Raw genomic sequence first — 22331 nt, 5'->3', positions numbered from 1 at the left:
AAAACACAATGACGTCTCTATAACCTTAATTTTGAAAAGTTCATCACTTATTATTGAGTGAAAAGACTTTCTATAAACGGGTTGTCTGTAGTAGCTGATGCTGTCTGAGTGAGCATTAATATACTTGGAGTTCACGCGCTCATCCTGTATATGAATATCAGAGGCGCGCCGAGGTTTGGTTTCATTGTAAATATTTACTGCCCTGTTTAGATGCACTCGTGTTCGTGATGGATGTGATTGTTCATGTTGAATTTGAAGGTAAACTAAAAGTAAGTGCCTCCTCCTCCTCCTCCTGCTGCTGCCGCTCCTCTGCCTTTATTTGCTCCATATGGTGTTTGACATGGTACCCAGGAAGGAAAAAAAAAACTTGTGTGGGCGGAGGAAAAAGCCTAGTATTTTGTCCGTCCTGAAATTTGATTCAGAAGTTCGGGATCCTGGAAGACAAAAAGCAAACGGAGGGGGAGGGAAGAAAGGCAGACGAGGACGGAGGGTTTTTTTTAAACTGCGAGGAGAGTAAACTCACCCAAATACTCCGCAACCTCCGACTAAAGTAAGTTAATTTATAAGAGTAACGCTTCTTGTTCCGCTCATCAGCACATTTGGGCATTTCGTTTCGCCAAAGTGAGGCAGGTTTGTCTGTGAAATGAAATGAATCGCTTTAATTGCTGCTGGATGCCACAAAATACACGATTCGTGATTTGTGAATGACCCGTCCTTTACGCGTAGCTTTCACGCGTGCGTTTTCCCCTCATTTGATTTATTTATCTATCAATAAATGAGGTGTTTCCTGCAGCTGCTACACTGAGCCCGAGAAGCTTCGTGGAGGAGGCATCGTATAAAGTTTTTGTTTTCAGAGAGTGGCTCAACACTGAAGGGAAAGTTATTTTTCAGCGGGTTTTAAAGCCACATACCCCTCTCCGCCCCCTACGCGCCACATCCAGGCCAGCTCCGATAACCGCCACCGACATTTATTCCTCCAGACCTTCAAGCCCCGTGGCTCCTAATTGATCTCTATACATGGTAAGGTCCTCGCTTGTTTGGAGAAACGTCGCCGTGCGCGCCCGCTCTGCGCCACAGTTGGTTGTGCGCCAAGAAAACCCAGAGAAAAATGCTCCAGATTCAATCTGCAGATGTTAATGAAGCCTTTGAAGACAAAGGCGCGTGACTGATGTTATTTTACGCACACCTGGCAGACGCTTTTGTCCAGTAAGTGCATTTTATGTGCTTTAGAGTTCATAAGTGCTGGAAACATTCGTCCGTGTGTATGCATATGTGTAGAAAACAGTCATAAATGAATATGTATTTATAGATTGTATTTACTGTTGTAATACAGGAAAAGGTACAGTGTTACAATAACTGCTTAGGATTATTTGTGATATCAATAGTGGAGTTGAAGTAGTCCATGAAGAGCCATAAAGGAGATGTTCCAGTAAGCTGCTTCTGTGCTTTTTTTAGACCTTTTTAACTAACTTGAACACCTCTGGTTCAGTTTCACATCATGAGATGGGAACAGGTGAAACGTTGCCCTGTTTCATCCTCCAGAGTTCTCTTAGAAGAAAGCTAAAGTCTGACCTCACAGTAGCAATGTAACACAAGATTTTCCATGAATCCACGAGTTTCTGAATTGAAATCTCATCAGTGTTATAATCCTGTGTTTTTTGGATTTGAAATATGTGTTTTTAAAATTTGTAGCTTCTAAAACTTTGGTCAAAGCTGCCAGGACAGGAAATACTTTTCACAAGATGCCGAGAACTGATTATCAGTACTGAAGGGACGTGTAGTGACATCCACACTTCAAAATATAACTTTAGAGATCCCTGATGGTGACACACTGAGCAGTCGGAGCACTTTGCTCAAGAAAGATTAGAAACAGGGGGGACGTTATGTGAATACTTCCAGTGCCTTTAAATCTTGTTAATAAACACATTATGTCTCATTTGTTTAATCAGTATGTGAGTAAATACACATTTAACATTTCTCCCTGTTTCAGTTTTGCTCGGCAGGTCAGCTGTTTGCTGTAGCTTCATGGTTTTGGACTTCTTATCTCCCAAAATATCGATTTGCTCCTTTTAGGTGAAAACGGTCAAAGCATATTTATTACACCTCTGCAGTGCTTTCCATTTTACTACATAGATATTTGAGTCATCCTGCTGCGAAATACGAGCCAAAAGGAAGATTTTAACTAACAATAAGCTTCCTCCAAAGTGTTGAAACCTGCAGATTCACACAGTCTCATGTGTGATACGTTTAAAGGATGCAGGGCAACAGCACGGTGCACGCCAGCCACCTTCTGGACTTCCCGCTGTAGATCATAAAGCTGGAGTCTGTGATTATTGTGACGTGCTTCGGTGTGCACGAGAGTGTGACGCATTCGTGTGCTGATTTGCTGAGTTTTTCTACTGACAGGGATTCAAAACTGATGAGAAAGTGTTCCCAACAGAAACAGGGGAAGATAAACTTTGACATCCTGTCAGTGATGATTATTGTATAACCATGTGCATAAACCCATAATTTCCTCTATCCTCCCCCCCCCCAAAAAGCCCGCATAAAGTCCCAGTGAAGTTTTTGAGTGTTAGCGTCTCCCTCAGCGCTGACCTTTCCCCTGAGGTCAGGGCTGTTCTGGTCAAGACAAACAGATTCCTGAAGCAGGATATAAATTGGGCCTTACAGGTAGAAGAAAAGCGCAAAGACAGCAGAGGCTTGAAAGAAAGCAGATTACTGACGATATTTAAGGGAAAATAAAGATGAATCACTGTGTTTTCTCGGGGATATTTTTTCAGACGTGTGTATTAATCAAGCTTTTCTGACACTTTGGGGAATTAAGGTGATTTTCTCCCTCTTGTCTCTTTCTGCAGTCTGATGTTTTAAACTGATCTTGGCCTGATTTCCACCTGGACCTCTTCCTGCTCCTCTCAGGCTCTGTGACTATGAGCACCTCGGGGCTTCAGGCCACTAACCGGCAGAATGCAAAGGAGCTCGACAGCATGAAGGAATCCATCAGCGATATCATCAACCAGCTCCAGGACATCGACCCGGCCAGGCTCTCCTTCTCCCCCTTCCTGGATCTGGACACTCAGATCTCTTTGGCTCCGGTGTCAGACAGCCCCGAGTCTTCGGTGGAGGAGCTGCACTCGTCCTCCCACTCTGTCTCCGGCTCCCAGCGCTCGCTGGAACCGCCACCAGCGACGGATCAGCCAAGGAGTGAGTTATTACCGCTGCTTTTTACTGTCTCCTCGTCGGAGCTGTAGGATTTGAAGGGAGGCCAGAGCAAATTAGCAAAAGCTAAAGTCGGATTGAGTACAGGCTGGATCCAAATAGAGTTAGGACAGAGTCTGTAGAGGAAAAAAAGCATTGTTTGTGTTGAATGGAATAAGCTAAGAGCAATTATATCACAAAAACATTAAGAAAAAACAAGTTAAGTCATTTTCCAGAAGAGAAAAAACTTTTAAAATCCTTGACTTTAGTCAGATTTTGGAAAAATCAGCTTTGAATTCTGGGTAAAATATCATAAAAACTTGAGTTGTGTTTTAGGAAAAGGAGCTTTTTTTTTGTAAACAAGACAAACATTCTTATAGTTAGATTTAATATTTGTGTGAGAGAACCAAGTCCGAGCTGTGAGGGAAACAGTTAAAGTTGGTGTTGGTGGGTGACTCCCATCTGTAATGTGAAGTGTCCAGATGTTTGTAACCCTTCTCAACAGCTTCTGGTGTTTAATGTGTGCTGTTTTGTGTCCTTGCAGCAGCGGCGGTCTGGATGTTTTTACGTTTCGGTCCAAACCATTTTTCTAGAGCTTTAATTTGTGTCTGAGGGCTTCTGTTGGTCTTTGGGCTCTCTTCTGCATATCGCACCCGTCAGATGCTTAATTAGAAGTGAATGAAATGTAATGAAAATTAAAGATGACACGTGGTTTTTGTGGCAGTCGGGATGCACCTCATGATGTACGACTTTACTTTTTATAAACAAATCCCATTTAAAGACCAAAACCAACAGCGAGTTGGTGCGACCGTCTACACTTTAGATAGATTTTTAAAGAAGCATCTGTACAGGACTATTTTCTGTGTATTAAAACACAACCCTTTGGTTAAACTATGTCACACTTTTAGTATACAGAAAATTTAATTCCTTTCACTGTATGTTGGTTGTTTTGGTCCTTTTCATTCGATTATTTGACAGTAATGCAAATACACTCACATCGACCCGTCCAGGCTCTCCTTCTCCTCCTTCCTGGATCTGGACCTTCAGATCTCTTTGGCTCCGGTGTCAGACAGGCCAGTTCATTAGGGACACTTGCTAGTACCAGGTTGGGGCCCTTTTTTGTCTTCTGGTTGTTTTAGGGCATTGATTTAACAAGGTGCTGAAGTTTGATTGAGATTTGTTGGCTGCATATCCATGACATCAATTTCCCGTGCTCTATTGGATTGAGATCTGGTGACTCTGGAGGCTGTTTGAGTGCAGTGAACTGATTATCTATCAGCTCGGAGCGCTCTAAAAGGTCACCTCTGACATCAACAAGGCATTTCCATCCAGAGTGCTGCTGCTCACTGGATTGCTTCCCTTCGTCAAACCATTGTGTTGTGCAAGAAAATCCCAGCAGATGAGCAGTTTCTGAAATATTCAGATCAGCCTGTCTGACACCGACGATCCTGCCACATGCAACGTCACTTAAATCACCTTTTCTTCATCCTAGTGTTCAGTTTGAACCTCAGCAGGTGGTTTTGATCATGTCTTCACGCCTAAATGCACTGAGCTGCTGCCATGTGATTGACCTAATAAAATGGCCCGTGAATGCATATATCATTACTACAGCTCAACCAAAGATGAATTAAAGTTCAAAGCAATTATTAGACTCTTTATTGGTTCATTTAAATGTTTTGATATATCTTTTTTTCCACACATATTTTCAGTAGCATTGAAATGACTAGAGAAATAAATAAAACATAATAACAAACCTTTCAAATATAGATTTCACAAATGTGTACACAAAGCCAGCCTGTTAAGGACACTGTGTATTAGGCTAATATTACCTACTGTTTACATGCTTCGAATACTAAACTATGAACAGTCATTTATGAGCAGGCCAACAGCCTGCAGAAATCCAGCCTTATAGTAAATGTAATTAGTGTGTAAGCACCGCAGTTCAACCACGTAAACTAGAGGTGCCACTAATTGCTAATCTTGTAAGAACAGTTTATATGAGTATTTCGACTCTGCTTTGTATTTTGAAAGTAAGAAAGTGAATGATTGATTGGAGTAAGTCTGCAGCTGATTGCTTTTGATGTTTTTTTTTTAAATGTGCTCTGATTCGAACAGGCTCTGCTCCTTGCCACCAGCAGTCTGGCGTCAGTCTCCCACAAGAGCCTCGAGCGCATCGTGGGGAGGAGGGGGAGCTGGATCAAACTCTTTCCAGTCCTATCATCACGGCGCGCAATTTGGACGCCGCCACGGAAAACTGCGTCGGCCCTCCAACCCCGGCCTCTCAGGGAGACATTCCCAACGGCACAGACGCACCGAGATGGAGTCCAGAATCCACCAATCTGGACTGCACTGTGGACGAGGGTCGGCCTCTGATAGGGCCGCCGCCGGAGAGCGTGGAGCTGGCTGTGTGGAGCTCCGAGGGCCGGGGAGAGACTTGCGTGGCTGCGCGGGAGGCTTCGGATCGGGGGCAATGCCGCTGCTGCCAGTGCACATGCTGTCAGAGCAGCCGAGTCCCCGCTTTCTTCTCGGTGCTGGCCTCGCTTCTGTGTGCGTCCGGGATCCTCTATGCACTCTATTTCTACGTGCCCATCAAACCCCCTGACTTCCCTGACGTAACCAGCCGCATCGTTTTCACCTTGTGCTGCTGTGTGGTGGCCGCTGTCCCCATCCTGCTCGGTATGCGTCTCACAAACACACACACCTGCACGCTGACATTCAAAAACAGCCATGTGAGAGCCTTGAATGAAAGATAATGATTAAGAAAGGATTTGGTTTGTCTGGCTGCTTTGTCTTGGAATGCTTCAGTGTCTCCTGTCCTCTTTAATTTCATGCGCTTTCAGCCTCAGTAGCAGCAGACGTCTCCCAGGCCTCTGGGGAGAAGCATAATTTCCTTCTCCTTCACATAGCTTTAAATGGAAACTACAATAAGAGGCTGGCTGTGTCCTTCATCTCCCAGGCTGTGGCCTAATTGTTCGAGAACATTTTAATCACTTCCCAACCGAGAGTGACTCGGAATAAGAGGGCAGGTGGTAAAAAAAAAGGTCAGGCTGGTAGCTGTGAGGAGCATTTGCATGTGGGCCAGTCTACTGGCGTTTGCTTCACATTCAAATGATGGAATTGCAAAAACAAAGTGTGCTGTCAGGATGAGCGCGCTGTTTGCGGAAAGATGGCCCAGATTCAAGATGCTAACTGACTTATTGCTCCTTTATCCCTTGCAGCGATGCTCATGGGTGCAGCCTGCCAGTTCTGCAACGGCTCCTTCGATCTGCAGGAGTCGTTTCCCAGAAGAGGTGCGGTTCAGCAGCTTTTCGTCACCACATCCCTGGAGCAGTTACTCCTCTATGTCCTGAACCTTGTTGTTATGGCTGCGTTACTGCCTCAAGACCAGCTGAAGTTGGTGCCTATCCTGGTCATAATGTTCATCTTTGGAAGGTGAGGCTCAAAAGCGAGAAAGGTGGAAAGCTCCTGTGAGCCAGTGGGGTTGGTCCGACCTTACCAGATGCACGATTTGTTTTTCCTTTCTTCCCCTTCTGTGGTCACTCTCTTCCCCATTCTAGCCATTTGAATTACCCACTGTGGATGGGCCTGCTAGCTGCTGGCTTGTTGGAGGACTTTACATAAATGTCTCAGCAGCCTCCACGTCAGCTGAATTTCCATAATCCTTCTATCTGCGTAGCCGGAGTGCTACACAAATAAGGACCAATAAATCCGCCTAAAAGTCAGGTCTAGAATAACTCCAAACTGTTACACACAGATCACTTTGTTCCCAGCAAAGAACTCTGACATTTTAAGATGAGACCGTGATGTCCCCACGGAGAGTTAACCCTGTAACGCCACGTGTATCATATTTGACTTTTTGAGACCTCTACATCACCAGTAACACATTTTTAAGTAATAAATAGTGGATTTGGCAAATACGATATAAATTAAAACCCATATATGGAGATTAATATTTAATATCTTATTTTTTTATTTGGCAGAAAAGTCGATAAAGACAGGCTTTATTGAATATTACACCTGCAACAACCTAAGAGTTTCTAGCCATGCTGGCAGCCAGACTTTCCTGTGAGCCCAGTGTTGTCATCAGTGTGCAAACGTGCTAATTAGTGACACTTTTTTCTGCTTCACAGACCAGAATTGAGAAAAGTCCAGAGTTAGTACACTGAATAGGAAGAGTGCAAAATGCCAACCCCATGTTGAAACTAGACAGAGGTAAAGGGGACCAAGACCAAAAGGTTAATGACTTTTTGTTACAGTTGCAAAAATAAAAAGGAAACCCATTTTGAGCCAGCACTTTAAGGAAAGGTTATTGAAAGATGTTTCAGTGATCAGTAGTTCACGCAAAAGTGTGACAACCACACACGTTTTCTCCAAAAGGAGTTTATCCTCTGTGCACCATAAATGACGGCGATGGCGTTGAGATAGTTATTTTAGTCCAAAGCGATGCACTGACAGGCTGACACTGCCGTTTGTAGAGCCACGCCACTGACAGGGCTAAAAATGAACACAACCACTGTCATTAACAAACCCAAAGAGAAGCTCTGGCTCTGCGTCACAGAGCGGTGCAGAGCTCAGACTGCGAGCCTCAAAATTTGCCAGTTTTACAAAGTGAAGTTGGTTTGTGCATCTGATTTATCAACCCTCTTATTAGATATTAGTTAGGCCTCATTTGTGACCTCCTGAAGTTTTGTCTCCTTTACTTTGGTCTCTAAGATCTGAGTGAAATGCAGCATCTGTCTCTTAACCTGCTCATTTAAACAGCCCGTCGCTGACTGCGTCTGCACTGCTGTTTGATGCTGGACGGGTATTACTCAGTTAGTTCTTAAAGCTGAGCAGCTGTCTGCTGTGGCCAGTAAAAAACGAGAGTACAAAAAACCCCAGTAAAACTGTGGTTTCGAAAGTTGCTATAAACTGCTGAGAGCTGTTTGTGTTATTGCACCCACTCCCAAAAAAAGGTCAATTTATGAGCCTACAAATCGATTGTAGCAACATTTATTGCAGTGCAGTGAAAGGCGTATATGTATTTTGGGAGACTTTATTTAAAAATATGGAGTTATTAAACATGTCTGGCAGACTGAGCTTAGCCGATTGGAGGTAACGCTGGTGGGGAAGCTGTGAGTGTCTGATTTCCTGTTTGATGTTTTCTTTTCGTGCTCCTCAGGCTTGTTTACTGGGTCGCCCTGAACACGTGCGTCTCCTGGCGAGGCTTCGGCTCCGGCCTGAGCGTCTTCCCACTCCTCGCCATGGTGGCTCTTAATCTGTTCCTTGTGTACATGCTCCATCTCAGAGAGCCACTTTTTGGCTCTCAGGACGTCCTCTATAATCAGGTCACCCCCTCTTCCTGGTCATCACAGAGCCCGAGTGCCACACCAGACATCCTGGACGCTCAGTGAAGAGGCGAGCTGCCTGCTTCCTTCTCCGAGAGGAGGAGATCTTTCCAAAAATAGCCCATTCCTGTGGTCTGCAGTTCAGCACAGCTACCCGTGCTGCCACTGCAACCTCCAACTCTGTGACGGCTTGACTTGTGTTTTCTTGCTCCTCCCTATACACAACCTTTTATGTGGATTCATGCTTATTATCTGAAATGCAAGAGCTCCGCCTGCTAGTGGCTGGGGACGCCTTTGAACAATGCTGTAGTCATAAAACATTTGTCCTTTTAAGCTATTCCTGTGCCTACATTTAATGTTTTGAACTCTAAATACTTAAAAGCTATATATACATACATATATATGGCTGGATTTGGTTTGACCGAAACACGAGCAAAGCAGCTGCAGTTGTCAGACTTTATTATTATTTGACAAAGTTTGTACATGATGAAGACAGAATAAAAGCCATTTTGTAAAAAACAAACAAACAAAAAAAAAACCAAATGAAAAAATGTCTTCCCGTTGTTGGTTTTCCATTGACCGCTCTTTGCTTTTGCCTTGGCTGGGCGTCTATTCCTGGAGAGACGGCGGCGCGCGTTTTCAGAGCTGGGACTGTCATTATGTGATAATAACGTGCTCCATCTCCACCCTGCTGGCGTCCTCGCTGCTGCTGATGAACTTGCTCGGTTTGTGGCACCAAAACGGGGCCAAAACAAAAACGAGATGAGACGCAGTGCGTTTTGTCTGACAACTGACACTCAACTGAAGAATACCCAGGGATCCAGATTACTATAATTACAGCAGTGTTGACCCGAGGTATTCACTGAATCTGAATGCATATTTTTCACCGTCAAATCCAGAGATTTATTTGAGTTTTCCAAATAGCAGTAAAGATTGAACCACACTCACGCACGTTACAAACAACCAGCACACAGGTTTGTCAGCGTCAGACTAAATAACCGGCTCTAAAGGTATCTGAGCACAGAGCACGGTGAGAGGGGAACACAGACGTTTTGATGCGTTTCAGAGTGAATGCCTGAAATTACTTTACAAATGACTGTTTATTAAAAGACCTTTAATTTCCTTTCTTATAAATTAATGTGCAAACGTCTTGAGCCACCACTCTTTTGTTTTTCTTCAAAATATTTTGCTTCCAAGCAGCCAGACTGTCTGGTCATTTTTCAAAGTGATAAAAAGGCACCTAACTCAGCAGATGAACCTGCATTGTTTAAATGTAACACTTGGCAAAGAAATTGTATCTTAGTAGCAGAATGTTACAATAACTCATAATTTGTTCCAGTTTCTTTAGTTGAATCCACAAAAAAATCCAAAGAAAGTAACATTTTTGCCATAACAAAGTGAATCCCAAAGAGCCACGAGCCAGAAACTGGGCATGGTGAGCAGAAACAGGACAAATGGGGGACTAAAGAAGAAGTCATGTCCATCTACTGACCATCAGACGTGGTCTCAGTGGGAGGATGGACCATTCTTAAGAAAGGGAAACGGGAAGAAAAGGCAGTGGTATGTCAAAGTATGTCAACTCTATGGAATCAGAAAACAGAACGAAAGAAAGTCGACATCCAAAGAAGAGCTTTGAGAAGTCTGGAGAAATATTCCAGAAGAAAGAAAGTTTGCCTGAGAGTTCGGACTGTGTTGAAGAATAAGTCAAATCAACCATGTACAGTGGTACAGTACAGAGTGAAATGAGACAACACCAAATAGAATTGTACAAACTGTTTTCTGTCTTCTGTATTTCCATGCATGTTTGCAGATGTTTCACCTATTTCCCATTTTCCGAGCAAAATACAAAGAAATTAGCTCAAGACTTTTGCACAGGACTGTATATAACATCAAATTTGGGGATTTCCTCAACATGTTTCCAAACAACTTTGAATAAACTTCATCTGTTACAAACTTCCTGCAAGCTGCTTTGAGAGTCAGCTGAAGTTCTGGATTTTTTTGGCAAGCAAAGTAATTCAAGTTTGAGCTTCTTTTTTCACACTCATAGTAAAATAAATTGGAGATTAATCGACGATCTGCTTGCTGCGCTGCTTCTCGTCTGTTCTGCTTTCATTTCATTTGAGATAAATTATTTTAAATCTGCACATAAAGATGTTAGATTAGCTTCCCATTCATCATCTCCATCCTCCTCCTGATGGAACCAAGAGGAAACAAACCATCACTCTAGGTCAGCAAATGAACAGAATATTAACCATTTAAACACTTTTAGACATTTAAATCTGTTTACAGAGATGGATCAGGAGATTAATGAAACACAGGTTAGACCGTGCAGGACCTCTCGCTCTCTGCTATCAAACTGAAACCACAGACTGCTGCTTTCAGCCGTTGAGCAGCTCCAATAATAAGTCAGGCGCTCCTGCAGTGTTTGATGTTATTGTGCTCTCATGCTGGTGCGAACCTTTGGCGTGGCTGTGCTCTGTTTTCATGGTGCAACACTCACATGAATGGAGACAATAAGTTCAACTTCATCTGTGATCGTAAAGTAATAAAAAAAAGAGTCAACACGGACATATTTTAAATATGATCAAGCACACACACGATCATATGTGTTAGTGCAGCAGATATAAATCAGCCCTGGTAACATGACAGCGTTATTCGAGTGTGATAAATTTGATTTAATAAATGTATTTGTTATGACAACATGCTCCTGAATGCAGCTCGACCAGTAGAGCCAGGCTGTTCCTGCTGCTGCTCTGATTACCTGACATGTAAGTGAAAGTCAAAGCTCTGTTAATGCACTCTAATAATCTCCAAAGTAAGAGTAGCCACAACCCCACTGGTGTTTTTCACGATTTCTGAAGTACAGTGTAGTTGGCCAGTAATGAAACAGAAATGTGTTGTGTGGTTTTGCTCTAAAAAATAGATAAAATAATAAATAAATTAAATAAAATGGAAATGTTTTATTGACTAATGACATAAATTATGTCCCTCAAACGGTTTACTTTTTGTTTCCTCTGCACAGAAACTTAAGTTGCACCTCAAACTGTGGGGTGGGCCCCAGTGATGGGACATGGAGCCACTGTGGGTGGGATGTAACTGATAAAATCCTGCATCAAATGTGGGGCATTTCAGAAAACGTGTGAGGCTCAGTGAGTTAACCTCAGTCTGAATGTGTCACGGTGACAGTATCTGTGGATACTCTTTAGCATCGCAGAGGTTTTTACAAATGCATACATACACATATACATGAGAAACCACAGTCATAAATCACCCTTGGAGACGTTCAAGTCTGTCAGTAGCAATGTGCCTCCACTGGAGGCGCCAAACAGCTACCTAAAGACTCAATAACTGTGATCAGTCTATTTAATAATATATAGACATCTAGACACGAAAATTCAGTATTTCTAAAAGTCAAAGTCCAAAAATGTTCCCCCAGTATTGTATTAGTACTTTTAGGGATTATTGTTTGTCTGTTATTTTGGTTTTTGATTATGATTCTCTGAGGATTTGAGCTGGTTTAAAGTGCGCAGCTCGAATATGTAGCAGTAGCGCCCTCAGCAGCTCGCGCTCTGACACGACAAGAGCTCGTTTGACGTAACCAGAACCTCCAAAGATGGCGGCGTTGGTAGGTGAGTGATGTTTTGACTGAAACTACACGCTTTTCTGTAGTCGTTGGTGTCTTTTTATACTCATGCTGCTCTGAGTATTTTAAAAATGAGCCCAGGGGAGTGAACTGCACAGCGATTTGGCTGCGTTTGACGGCCGGTTTGTAACTTTTAAGGAAAGCGCCGCTGACCTTGCTCTGTCTGTGTTAGCATAACGGCTAGCCATGTTAGCGTGCAGCAGTCACATTAAACAGGTATTAAAACAGGCTTTGACAAATGTCGTGTTTAAACCACCCAGACTGCTGTTATTTTAGTTTACTAACGACTGCTTCCATACTGGATTAAAGCTGGTGCCTCCCAGTGCAAGACGACAGGTTCGAAGTGCTGATCATGGAACCAAACTTGGTGTAAAAACTTTACAAGTTTAGGATTGTCACCCGAGTTTGCGATCACCACAGCTTGAGAAGCACAAGTTAAAGACTTTTTGAAAAGAGGCAGAAATTTACTACTTTTCGGCTTTGATTTGATATGTTACAGACAGCAAGAAAACTAATACATTTCTATTCCTAGACCCCCCCCCCCGAAACCATAAAGTTATAATAACTTTTAAGTGTTACACTTTGTTTCTGGTGGATTGTCAACAGCTGGGTGCTGACATTACTTTAAGTGAACAGATGTTGCAGTGTAGTTTGGCATGCAGAGAAAGTGTTTTTCGTGTGCAGACATGGTGCTGCTCCTATAGCTTGCAAAAATCCTTCTTTGCATAGTTTGAGCAAAGGCCCCATTTATACACCTCTAGCTCTTGCACTCTCTCTAGTTGTTAAAGTTTCTTCACCTTGTGTAATAATGCGTTCTGTATTTATTTTGCAGCACCTCGCCTGGCCATATTTGGCTCTTTTTCAACAAGGTAAGAACCTTCTAATCTGGTTCCTTGTATTGAAACCGATGCTAATCTGGCCTTGTCCTGCTTACAGCTGTTACAGCATCACACTTCATAAGAGGTTCTCTTTATACTTGTGTACAAATGCATTCTGTATGCGGTCATCTTAAAAACAAATAACAAAAGGTAGTCACACATATAGAGTAGACCAGGGCTGTGCAGAGAGGTTTAAAGGGGCGGGTGCTCAAAGTTAAAAAGGGGCACATTGAACCAGGCTGAATAACAACACACATTCATCAAGAATCTAATATGGGAGGGCAGGGCTGTGTTGATCTGAGACTGTAGACATTAAAAAGTCCATAGGAGAGATGGTAGCTGATTAAACAAGTGTCATGAGATAATAACAAAATGCAAAGATTGGTGACAGCACTTGGAACCATAAGGCAACAAAAAAACTGTGAGAAATAATTTAGGCTCTGCCTGTGAATCACTCTTTGCTTCTCTTCTTCCTTCCATCCCATCATTTCATATATCACTCTCCACTTGCTGTCTATCTGAGAACAAGGCACAACTTGCTATTGCAATAAACTATAATTTAATTATCCACACCTAACAACTCTTGCACTTAATCTATAATAAAATGATGACAGAAAAATGTTATAGCCCTGCCTTTAGTAGCCTCACACAGCTCCTGCTGTTTCCTCCTCATGTCCTTACCAGGCATGTCTGGACAATGTTATATCATGAGTAATAATTTAAAATAATCCATATACATAAAACACACACATGCACGCACACACAGTGACATTTTAGACCTTCTTCAGAATACTGTATATACTATGGGCATCACGGTGCTGATCCAGAATCCTTACATTATTATTTATTACTAGAGCTACAATAATAAAGCAATGAGGAGGGGGAAGTAATAAATATGAAGTAATGTATTTATGACGATTCCATTTGTTTCACTATCCACTCTGTGCAGGGGCAAAGCTTATTACATTTTTAAACTGTAAAGATACAATAATTTTACTGCTGTAAAATCCAAATTTTGTCTTATTTAAAATATAAATCTAATATAATCTGCTTCTTAATGTATGTTTTTTAAAATACAGCGTGTGTTTTTTAATATATTATAATTATAATAATGCATAATTATGTGGACATGCATATTAGATCGTTTTTTAGTGAAATATAATCCCTCCAGAAAGGCAGGAAAAGCCCGGAAACTTACTTTAAAACTAAATATGTTCCCTAAAACGGTGACAGAGCTACAGACCCATGACAGCCTTACACAGGTAGCCAGCAGCTATGACCAGCACTACTTGTGCAGTTAATAAAAGGACAGGTAATGTTTGTCGTGCTGTTGCACACACAGCACGCTCGTTTGTTTCAGTTCGTCAGTTGCAACAAGACAGCTTACCAACGTGTACGTAATAAGCTGATACTCCTGTGTGCTACACACTACAGTGTACGCTGTACACCTACTTACTGGTTTTGTTGCATCAGTCTGTGTCTCTGAGTAAACTTGTGTTTCTCCTACAGCTCCGGACAACAAAAAATGCGCGTGTTCTTTATGAGCTCGTTCCCGGCTCATAACCAGCGCGTTCTGCCGTCAAGGGCGATCATTGGTTAAATGTGATCATGTGACTGATGCAAGCCAGATCCTTTTACGTATTTAGCAAAACTGTGATTAATAGTTAAATATTATTGTTGAGGGGCACAGACAGGAGTCCGCATGCACACACACATTAAAAATAAATAAATAAAATTTTAGTTGCCTCAACAAAAGGGCACTTTGGGCACCCATCAGGAAAGAGGCGGGTGCTCAAGCCCCTCTAGCCCCCCCCCCCTCTGCGCGTGCCTGGAGTAGACCCGATTTTACTTCTCAACGTTCTGAATTTGTTATTGGAGAAAATAACAAGATGAAGCAACCTCCAGAAAAAAACAAAGACTGAAACATTTGCTGTTAGGTTTTATTCCTCCACACTGGCAAGCAGCAGCAGCCAGCCTGCGAGTTAATCCTTTAAAGCACCACCAGGTTTTGAAGGCTCAGGCAAAATTGCCATCGCATCGCCCTCAAAGAAATCCCCCCCATCTGTCCGTCACCCGGTACCATCAAATGATGATAGCATTTCAAATGTTGTCTTTTTGTGAAGCTGAGAGCTTTTGTGGTGCATTATTTTATTGTTAGGAGTGGCTTTAACATTTAACATCCCGCTATGTCTAACTGTTACTTCTGTCCCCGCAGGCCCATTTCAGTTTTTGCTCTTCAGCACAAGAGCCTGCACAGCACTGCTAAAAATGATAACAACAGCACAAGGTGAGTTTATGAGAGAGATTCTGTGGTAACAGATACATTCAAACTAATGCGCATGGTAAAACTCTACTCTCTCTCATTCCCTCCTCCTGCTGCTGCAGCGTGGTGCCGGCTAGAGAGAAAAGCACGGCGGTGGCTGCAGCCAAACCGACGTCTGCAGCCAGCAGCAAGGGCGAGTATGTGATCACCAAGCTGGACGACCTGGTTAACTGGGCTCGCAGGGTGAGTAGATGAGAAACCGTGAGCTGTGTTAACATGCTCATGAGTATGTGCGCTGTGTTTTCATTACATGCCAAATGGAGAACAAAGCAGTCTGATATAAAGTACACATCTAGAAATAAAACCAAGTTCTCTGTCAGCATGTGATGTGACCCCACCATCAGCTGAAGAACGTTGTAAATGTGACACTGTAACTGGGGTATTATGGATCTTAACCCCCTGGGGTCGACTACTTCTGATTTTCTGTTTATATTTCACCTTTAAAAACTATTGAGCTTGTCTTGTTTGATATCATTCGTCTCAGTACAACCTCGGTTTTCTCTGTTCAGTTATTTTCTTATTTTCAGTGACCTTATTGTTTTGCCACACAAAATCAAACAAATGACTAGAATACTACACACTAACCATTCACTCCAAACACACTCAAAACTCACTATCAATATTGCTCTTGCTTTCTGCCGTCACTCCCCAAACTTTCCCCTCTTTCTAAGCAACCGAATGCCACGTGTTGTCATATAATTTAGTTTGGTTGATGTGGTGCATTTTCCCACCAATAGGAAAGGGGGTGTCCTTTTTTTTTTTTTTCTTTTGTCTTTGTTCGAGGGCTGTCCTTTTTTCTTGATGCAACATCTGTTACAACAGTATTCAGGAGAAAGTATGGTGCAAGTTGTTTATCATAACTCTGTTGTTTTTTTTCTGGCTTATCAACAGAGTTTAAAAACTAGTATACAGTTTGAAGTCCAGGCTTTCAAAACGAGTTGAAACAGAGACTCAGCGAGGCTGCATCTTGCTGCTATTTCATCTTAAATCAGTTACGTGATTTAGACACTACAGCGTGACTATGGGGGTTAAAGGGCCAAAAGTAACTTGCAGACTTGTTGCTGTCACGTTAACATAATGCACATACAGAGCTAAGTACAGATTGAGACAGTAAACGTCCTCAAAAACTTGATAACCCTGTGAACGTTGCGGCCTATTGCCCAGAAACTGCACAAACGATAACTGCTGTTTCCTCCTCAGAGCTCTCTGTGGCCCATGACCTTTGGCCTGGCTTGCTGTGCGGTGGAAATGATGCACATGGCGGCTCCCCGTTACGACATGGACCGTTTTGGAGTCGTATTCAGAGCCAGTCCCCGGCAGGCAGATGTCATGATCGTGGCAGGAACGTTGACCAATAAGATGGCTCCAGCCCTGCGCAAGGTGAGAAAAGGGCCTTCACTAATCATCATCATCACTTTCACCTAACTGCAGTTTAACTGTTTAGCTGAAGTGTGAGGTTTGACTTGGGTTTGGGAATTGAAGGAGAAACAAAAAATGTGTTTTCACTCACAGCTTGTAGACATAGTCAGTGCTGTCTGTCTGCAGGATAGCTGAGCAAACGCTGGCTGGATTATGAGCAGCCTGCCGGTGGATTGAGTGACTGGCATGAAGCCGCCTCCAGCTGAATCTACAGATTAGACTTAGTTAGACATTATATAAGAGTGTCTGAACCGCTTCTTCTTCCCAACAGGTGTATGACCAGATGCCTGAGCCCAGATATGTCATTTCCATGGGAAGGTAAGTCCTGAAGAGATCTCCTCTAATCTTTTTATTCCAACCACTGATCAAGTCGTTCCTTTTTTTTTTTTTTTTTTTTTTGGTGGGGGGTGGGGGGGGGCAGTTAAAGAAATATTAGGCTTCTGTGATAAAGAGACAGGATCAAAGTGCTGAAGCTGCTCGTTCCAACCTATGAAATTTTGAGTTGCAATTTATTCACTTTTGATTTAACGATAAACGATGTTTAGAAGCTGGTGTGTGCACCCATCTTTTCAGTCTTACAAAGACAAATAATCTGGCACGTTTGTAATTTTTACTCTTGCACACTCTTAAATTGTGATGTCGTAGAGTCAGACCCTCACTGCAACACTAGCAGGCTGAGGTGGGTGGGGGGAAAAAGATTTGAGGATCCCGACATCTTCGGATCATCACAATGAGCTTTTTAATGATCAGCTCTGCTAGGAATGAGAGAAGAAGCATAAAAGCAGCTGTCTTAGCAGAGGTTTTATTTTAATTGCAAAGAAAGAGGCAAAAAAGGTGCAGCAAAATCAGAGTAAAGGAAGTCAAAAGACTAACAAAGCACTAAAGAACTGAAGAAGTGATTGAAAAGAAATAAAATTAACCACCTAACAACACTTTGTCAACCAGGTAAAACTAAGCCTGTCCCAGGTAGTGAAATGAGTACTTCGTGTAAGTACAAACACTAATTACAACAACAGGATTATCGCTATAATCAAAGGAGAGAGATGATTTATGTAAATAAAGCAAACATGAGTGTGGTGGAAAAGCTGGAGTGGGCTTGTCTCCACTCAGTGTTCAGACAGCAGCTGGGAAGCAGACTGAGCTGCATTCTGAGGCTCAGCCAATCACACAATCAGAGATTGCAGAGGAAAAGGTCGAGCACAATCAAAGCAACGCTGGGTTTTAGGACACAACACATCTGTGTCATTAGGAACCCATAATTTGGCTGAACGTGAAACTCGGCAGTGTCTTTATTACTGCTGTGACGTTGACGTGAAATGTTGCTGCTGTGGTGTAACGTTTAAAGAGAGCTGATTGGATTTTTTTCTTTTCTTTTCCAGCTGTGCTAACGGAGGAGGCTACTACCACTATTCTTACGCTGTCGTCAGAGGCTGTGACCGAATCGTACCGGTGGACATTTATGTTCCAGGTAGAGTTTATTACAGAGAAAGGATAAAATTTGCACATTTTCTTATTAATGAAAGTGGAAAATGTAGTCTAGACACCCAGTTAGTGGAGAGATATTTGTGGATTGCCATTTCTGTAGTCTGGTTATTAAGAATTACCAAATTAAGGGTTTCTGCTACCATATTGCAAGCCTCTTCAATCTGTGACCTTTTCCATCTTCATATATTTTCTGCTGGAGTGGAGCTGAACTGGCAATCAGTTAGATTTGAGCCAATAAACCAAGTCAACCTTTATGAAAACGCCTGTAGGCCTCCAGTGGCTGACCTCACTCGTGCTTCTGCTGCTGAATGATAGATTAAGATTTTGCAAAGAGATGTTGTTCTCACATTTGTTGGTGTGTTCAGTCTGTGGTCTTGTGTTCCCCATCCACACTAGTCCAGATCAACATCTTTTTCATAGTAATAATTTATAAACACGGCAGCCTGGAGTCTGCTGGCTGGGGAAGGGGAGAGAAGCACTCGTACTTGATCTGTAGCTGCAGTATGAAAACTAGTAATTGTGTCATCAGCAGTAATCAAATATAGATGTTTGATTGTTTTAAATAGGAGATGACTGCGCAGTGCTAATGTCATTGTGCAGTAATGTGGCCTCGTGTTTCTGTTGAAATATGCATTATCAGTACCTTTGCCTTGCAGGTTGCCCGCCCACTGCAGAGGCTCTTCTCTACGGGACTTTACAGCTGCAGAAGAAAATCAAGCGTGAGAAGAAATTAAAGATCTGGTACAGGAAGTGAACAATCTGTATATGTGTGTGCGTCTGTTTGTAAACACTGTATTCTGGTTGCATTTGGAGCGCTGCTCCTCCTCAATGTAGAGCTGCAGGAACGAACTTCATTAAAGTCTTTGTTGTAATTTACAGACGGCACACGCTGTGTATTTAAATTACAGCTTTAAATTGAATTCATGTCTTCAAGTAGCCATCAGAAAAACTGTATATCTCATCAGTCATTCATGAAAATAGAATATGAGTGGCATATTTCAGAATCTTAAGTGTTATTTTCAATAAACTGAGCTTACGTGAAGTCCCATGCCAGCTGTTGTCATTTCTGATGCTGTGAACGCCGGAGCCGAGTCTCGGCCACCAGGGGGCTCCTGTGATCGCCAGCCCTGACCTTCACTGGTGTTTGTGGACGTTCTGCAGTGGTTGGAATCAAAATGCACTTTTATTGTGTGCTGATTGTTTCGCTCTGAGTTTGGTCTTTTAAAACACACACAAAGGAGTAAAAAGGTTAGTGTATGTTTGCATGTACTGCTAAAATGGAATAGGCTGACATTAACGCTAGAGCACTAATTTGCAGTTTTGTAACACTATCACTAATATCAGGTATATTTGAACCCTTATAACCCTTTTAACCCTTATGTGCATTAAATATTTTAATGTATATATTAAAATACATGTCTAGCTGAATTACTCTTATTTTATTTTGCCTCTACAACATCTCATAAACTGAAGAAAGGTAACCTATAAAATGGCTCTAAAGCTAAAACAAAGAGAATTACGTGGGTGAAAATCGCCTATCATAGGTGTCCTAAATTTTTTCCTAAAAATTCAAACATGAATTCACTTTATGGTTATCTACCATGCAGCCATGACAGCCAAGTGTGAGTCACAATATAACCTGAAATGCATGTTTTTAAACTCTGGGAGGAAACCCAACAACCTGGTTGTTGAGACCGCTCTACCACTGTGCAATCAAAACACAAGTATGCAGACATTCTTTACTGTGACTTCAGGATCTTTGTTTTATGTTCTTCTGTTAATCTGATTGTTTCAATTCCACAAAAGTAAAATAAAACAGGTTACATGTTTATGAGCAGTGTTTTTTTTTTTTTTGTGTGTGTGTATCTATATAACGTATACCAAAATAATGAAGCTCAATAAAAGGCAGCAGGATGCTAGAGGAATCAACCATTTAAAAACATTTCTGCAGGTTGTGTTGTTTAGTCTCACTGAGCTGAAACACGTTGTAGTCCACGGGTTCATCTGATATTTAGTTATTAAGTCATCAACAGTTACAGCAGCACAAAACAAAACTAAAATTTCAGGAAGCTCTGAAATAAATATCCTCAACAGTTGAATTGCTATACTAGCCTTGATATATTACAGGGGGTGATCATGTGTAAAGCTCTAGAGCAGTTTACTTATTTTGCTGCCAGGGAGCCAGACCTTTTGTCATTTTTAAGTGATATATAAGAAATGAATCAGTGCACATGCACTAAAGTAAATCTGCTTATTATAGTTGCCAGTAGTTAAAGGGGAGCAAACAAATGCTAGTTACATGCATGCATTTGTGGTACAATGCTGTGCAAAAGTCTCGAGCCACCTCTTCTTTCTTTATATTTTGTTTGGAAAATGGGAAATATGTGCCATAGTCCAAAGGACATTCAAAGCGCTTCTCTGGATGTTAGCGGCTCGTAGTTCTGTTCTCTGTCAAGATGATCCAACAATGCTTCAGTAATGATGAGGTCCAGGCCAGGGTTAGGTTTAAGCCAATCCATGACTGATTGGGTTCTTCGTGCATTTTTCTATCCAGGCATGCTTTTATTGCATTGGCAGTGTGTTTGGGATCTTTGGCATGTTGAAAACTGAAGCTGTAGCTAATCAGATACTTTTCAGATGGTATTGCATTCAAAATAAAAATGGTTAAAACCCTGTCCAAACTAACCTCTCGCAGTGAGAAGGAATTGAACCAGATATTTGAAATGTACATTAAGTTTCAGTCCTCATGTGTAGTTTGTGCCCTCTTGGGTGTAAGGTCTGGTTTTTTTGCTTCTTCATTTTGCACACGAGCACACTTGCAAAAATACAAGTCCTGATTCAGATCTGCCAGCTGCTGTAGTTTCCCACCTGACTGCCGCTTGGTGTTGCATCATCACATCCGTCTAATGATTAATGAGTCTGCGCCAGGTGGTAACTTATTTCCACATGTTCAGATAACGTGCACAGTTATCTGAGACCATAAATGAAAACATAGTGTGCAGTGTACTCTGTGGTAACCTCGATGAACTTTTTGACAGCTGATACCTTGTTTTAAACAATTGTCTTTCATTATGTAGACGGATGTTAACACGTGCAGTTACTAGAAATATGTCACTTTTAAGCAGGTGATTTTTATGGGATTGTCGTTGTTTCAGTCTTTTTGCCTTTTCTTGTGAACATGCATGATATTCAACAACGGGTCGTTTTATTGCTTACATGTTGTTAGTGTCTGGTTGGACTCCTTTTTTGCTTGCAGAACTGCTTTTATTCTTCGTGGCATAGATTAAACAAGGTCCTGGAAACATCCCTCAGAGATTCTGGTCCATAATGACAAACCAGCATCGCACGGGTGCTGCAGGTGAATCTCCTGTTCTACCACATCCCAAAGGTGCTCTGTTTATTGAGATCTGGTGACTGTGGAAGCCACTTGATTACAGTGAACTTATGTTCAAGAAAGCAGTTTGAGATGATCTGAGTTTGTGACACGGTGTGTTATCTTACTGCAAGCAGCCATCAGACGATTAGTACACTGTGCTAACTGACACAGTCAGCAACAATACTCAGGCAGGCTGTGTTTAAACAATGCTAAGTTGGTACTATGGTGCCCAAAGCGTGCCAAGAACATATCCCCCTCACACCAAAACACCACCAGCAGGCTGAACTGTGGATACGAGGCAAGATGGATTCATGGTTTCATGGACCGTTTACGCCAGGGTCTCACCCTACCATCCAAAAGTCTCAGAGGTGGTCTTGCATATCTTAGTTTGTAACTCATGGTTACTTGATTTACTGTTGTCTTCCTATCAGCTCAAAGCAGTCTGACCTTTCTCCTTTGAGCGCTCACTTCAACAAGGCAACCATAGAGATGGCTGCGTGGGGAAAATCTCAGCAGTTCCTGAAACACTCTGAAACGTTCAGTCACCTTTCTCCCTCATTCTGATGCTCAGTTTGAACTTCAGCATGTTGTCTTGACCATGTCTATATGTCTAAGTGCACCAGAGCAGCTGCCATGTCAGTAGTGATTAGATATCAGCATTTAACGAGCAAGTGACCAGGTGTTC

The 22331-nt window shown here is 42.2% G+C and overlaps 2 protein-coding genes across 2 annotated transcripts; both read left to right on the top strand.

The window, feature by feature from the left end:
- Nucleotides 1–387: 387 nt before the first annotated feature.
- LOC146692857 (uncharacterized) lies at nt 388–10916 on the top strand. The gene is made up of 5 exons (XM_085433096.1): nt 388–550; nt 2856–3201; nt 5311–5871; nt 6414–6627; nt 8357–10916. Exons 2-5 carry the CDS (start codon nt 2928–2930, stop codon nt 8586–8588), a joined length of 1281 nt encoding a protein of 426 aa, XP_085289222.1. The 5' UTR covers nt 388–550; nt 2856–2927; the 3' UTR covers nt 8589–10916.
- A 1180-nt stretch (nt 10917–12096) lies between these two features.
- Nucleotides 12097–20099, top strand: ndufs7 (NADH:ubiquinone oxidoreductase core subunit S7). Its single transcript, XM_085433095.1, has 8 exons — nt 12097–12151; nt 12998–13034; nt 15259–15330; nt 15429–15549; nt 16567–16746; nt 17057–17103; nt 18165–18253; nt 18927–20099. The coding sequence occupies exons 1-8, from the start codon at nt 12136–12138 to the stop codon at nt 19022–19024; spliced, it is 660 nt and encodes a 219-aa protein (XP_085289221.1). The 5' UTR covers nt 12097–12135; the 3' UTR covers nt 19025–20099.
- Nucleotides 20100–22331: the final 2232 nt, after the last annotated feature.

The sequence above is a fragment of the Copadichromis virginalis genome, linkage group LG15, assembly GCF_057382275.1.
Source record: "Copadichromis virginalis isolate Kocher_CV1m ecotype Utaka linkage group LG15, C_Virginalis_male_GT1.1, whole genome shotgun sequence".
Taxonomy (NCBI): Eukaryota; Metazoa; Chordata; class Actinopteri; order Cichliformes; family Cichlidae; genus Copadichromis; species Copadichromis virginalis.
The sequence above is the reverse complement of the archived record's forward strand: the minus strand, read 5'-3'. Positions and strand labels throughout refer to the sequence as shown.